This window comes from Taurulus bubalis, assembly GCF_910589615.1.
Source record: "Taurulus bubalis genome assembly, chromosome: 18".
NCBI lineage: Eukaryota > Metazoa > Chordata > Actinopteri > Perciformes > Cottidae > Taurulus > Taurulus bubalis.
Genome location: NC_136606.1, coordinates 2,260,103 through 2,262,602, shown reverse-complemented (window position 1 = coordinate 2,262,602; position 2,500 = coordinate 2,260,103). Strand labels below are relative to the sequence as shown.

Below are 2,500 nucleotides of genomic sequence, written 5' to 3'. Positions count from 1 at the left end.
CCCACAAACCCGGCCAGGTGAGCCCCCAGACTGACGCCGATGAGGTGGACGGAGCTCAGAGAGGCTCCTCCCTCCTGCGCAGCGTCATCAAGAGAGGAAAACGTTCTGTTTTATTTGTCTTCATCACGCATGGACAATAACATCTGTTAGACGGAATAAAAACTGTGGTGATATTTAAACCTGAAGGCTTTGAGTCTTTTTTGTTGGTAAATAAGGTCCTCACACACGACGTCCTCACACATAAGGTCCTCACACACGGTGTCCTCACACATAAGGTCCTCACACACGACGTCCTCACACATAAGGTCCTCACACACGACGTCCTCACACACAGCGTCCTCACACACAGCGTCCTCACACACCCTCACACACGATGTCCTCACATACGGCGTCCTCACACGCAGTGTCCTCACACACGACGTCCTCACACACAAGGTCCTCACACACGACGTCCTCACACACGATGTCCTCACACACACCGTCCTCACACACAGCGTCCTCACACACCCTCACACACGATGTCCTCACATACGGCGTCCTCACACGCAGCGTCCTCACACACAAGGTCCTCACACACGACGTCCTCACACACAGCGTCCTCACACACAGCGTCCTCACACACAGCGTCCTAACACCCTCACACACGATGTCCTCACACACGATGTCCTCACATACGGCGTCCTCACACGCAGCGTTCTCACACACGACATCCTCACACACAAGGTCCTCACACACAAGGTCCTCACACGCAGCGTCGTCACACACAACATCCTCACACACAAGGTCCTCACACACAAGGTCCTCACACACGACGTCCTCACACACGGCGTCCTCACACACAAGGTCCTCACACACAAGGTCCTCACACGTCGTCCTCACACACAAGGTCCTCACACACGACGTCCTCACACACAAGGTCCTCACACACGACGTCCTCACACACAAGGTCCTCACACACGACGTCCTCACACGGCGTCCTCACACACAATGTCCTCACACACAACGTCCTCACACACACCGCCCTCACATACCGTCCTCACACACGCCGGCCTCACACACACCGTCCTCACACACACCGTCCTCACACGCCGCCCTCACACACCTCACACACAACGTCGTCACACACCACGTCCTCACACACAAGGTCCTCACACACAAGGTCCTCACACTCAAGGTCCTCACACTCAACGTCCTCACACACAAGGTCCTCACACACAAGGTCCTCACACATGGCGTCCTCACACACCTCACACACAAGGTCCTCACACACCATGTCCTCACACACAAGGTCCGCACACTCAACGTCCTCACACACAAGGTCCTCACACACAAGGTCCTCACACACAAGGTCCTCACACTCAACGTCCTCACACACCACGTCCTCACACACAAGGTCCTCACACACAAGGTCCTCACACTCAAGGTCCTCACACTCAACGTCCTCACACACAAGGTCCTCACACACAAGGTCCTCACACATGGCGTCCTCACACACCTCACACACAAGGTCCTCACACACCATGTCCTCACACACAAGGTCCGCACACTCAACGTCCTCACACACAAGGTCCTCACACACAAGGTCCTCACACACAAGGTCCTCACACTCAACGTCCTCACACACAAGGTCCTCACACACAAGGTCCTCACACACGCCGCCCTCACACACCTCACACACAATGTCCTCACACACAACGTCCTCACACACAAGGTCCTCACACACGACGTCCTCACACACCCTCACACACGACGTCCTCACACACGACGTCCTCACACACGACGTCCTCACACACGACGTCCTCACACACCCTCACACACGGCATCCTCACACACCGAGCGTCTCACCTGCATGGTCACCAGGAAGCCGGTCAGGTTGTAGGCCGCCTCCCGGGTGTAGCTCACGGCGGTGAAGTAGTTGAGGTTGGCCGCGCCCTTGTTCCAGTCCACCACGATGACGTTCATGTCCTGCTGCTCGGCCAGCAGGTGCACCAGGTGATCCACCCAGATGGGCGCCGCCCCCGTGGGCCGGTAGCCGTGGATGACAAAGGCCGTGGGCCGCGACAGGTCGAAGAGCGGCTGCGAGGCCGGCCGGTGGTGCTGCAGCTCGCGGCCGCAGTCCAGGTTGGAGCGCGTGTAGAGCAGCAGCCGCACGTACAGGTGCGTTCCCATGAAGCAGTGCGACAGGGAGAGGTCCGTGAAGTTGTCGCAGGACTCGGCCTCGCCGCTCTGCTCCTGACCTGCAGCGAGGAGAGAGGCCGTGGGTCAGAAACCAGAGCGAAGGAACGACGCTACTTGAATGTCGTTGAGGCGAATACACCTTGGAAATGTTCTTTAAAAGTTCCCATAATTATTCATCACCTGGCTACCTCCGCCCCGGACAAACACGACTTCACACGTCTGTAAATCTACGAATCGCTCGTCAGATATCGACTTTAATCTGAGGCAACGCCACGACATCGGACTCCCGGGTGTCGCAGACTGGTGACCCGTCTGCTCGCCG

The 2,500-nt window shown here is 57.2% G+C and overlaps 1 protein-coding gene across 1 annotated transcript in view; it reads right to left on the bottom strand.

The window, feature by feature from the left end:
* lipib (lipase, member Ib) overlaps positions 1-2,500 on the bottom strand; it is a gene marked incomplete at both ends in the record, with an annotated part of 17,026 nt that overhangs the window by 13,007 nt on the left and 1,519 nt on the right. Inside the window, 3 exons of the mRNA XM_079234183.1 lie at positions 1-74; positions 1,846-2,237; positions 2,367-2,500. The exon at positions 1-74 is cut by the window's left edge and continues 35 nt beyond it; the exon at positions 2,367-2,500 is cut by the window's right edge and continues 40 nt beyond it. Coding sequence (XP_079090309.1) covers positions 1-74; positions 1,846-2,237; positions 2,367-2,500 — 600 coding nt within the window. The remainder of the gene's footprint in view (positions 75-1,845; positions 2,238-2,366) is intronic.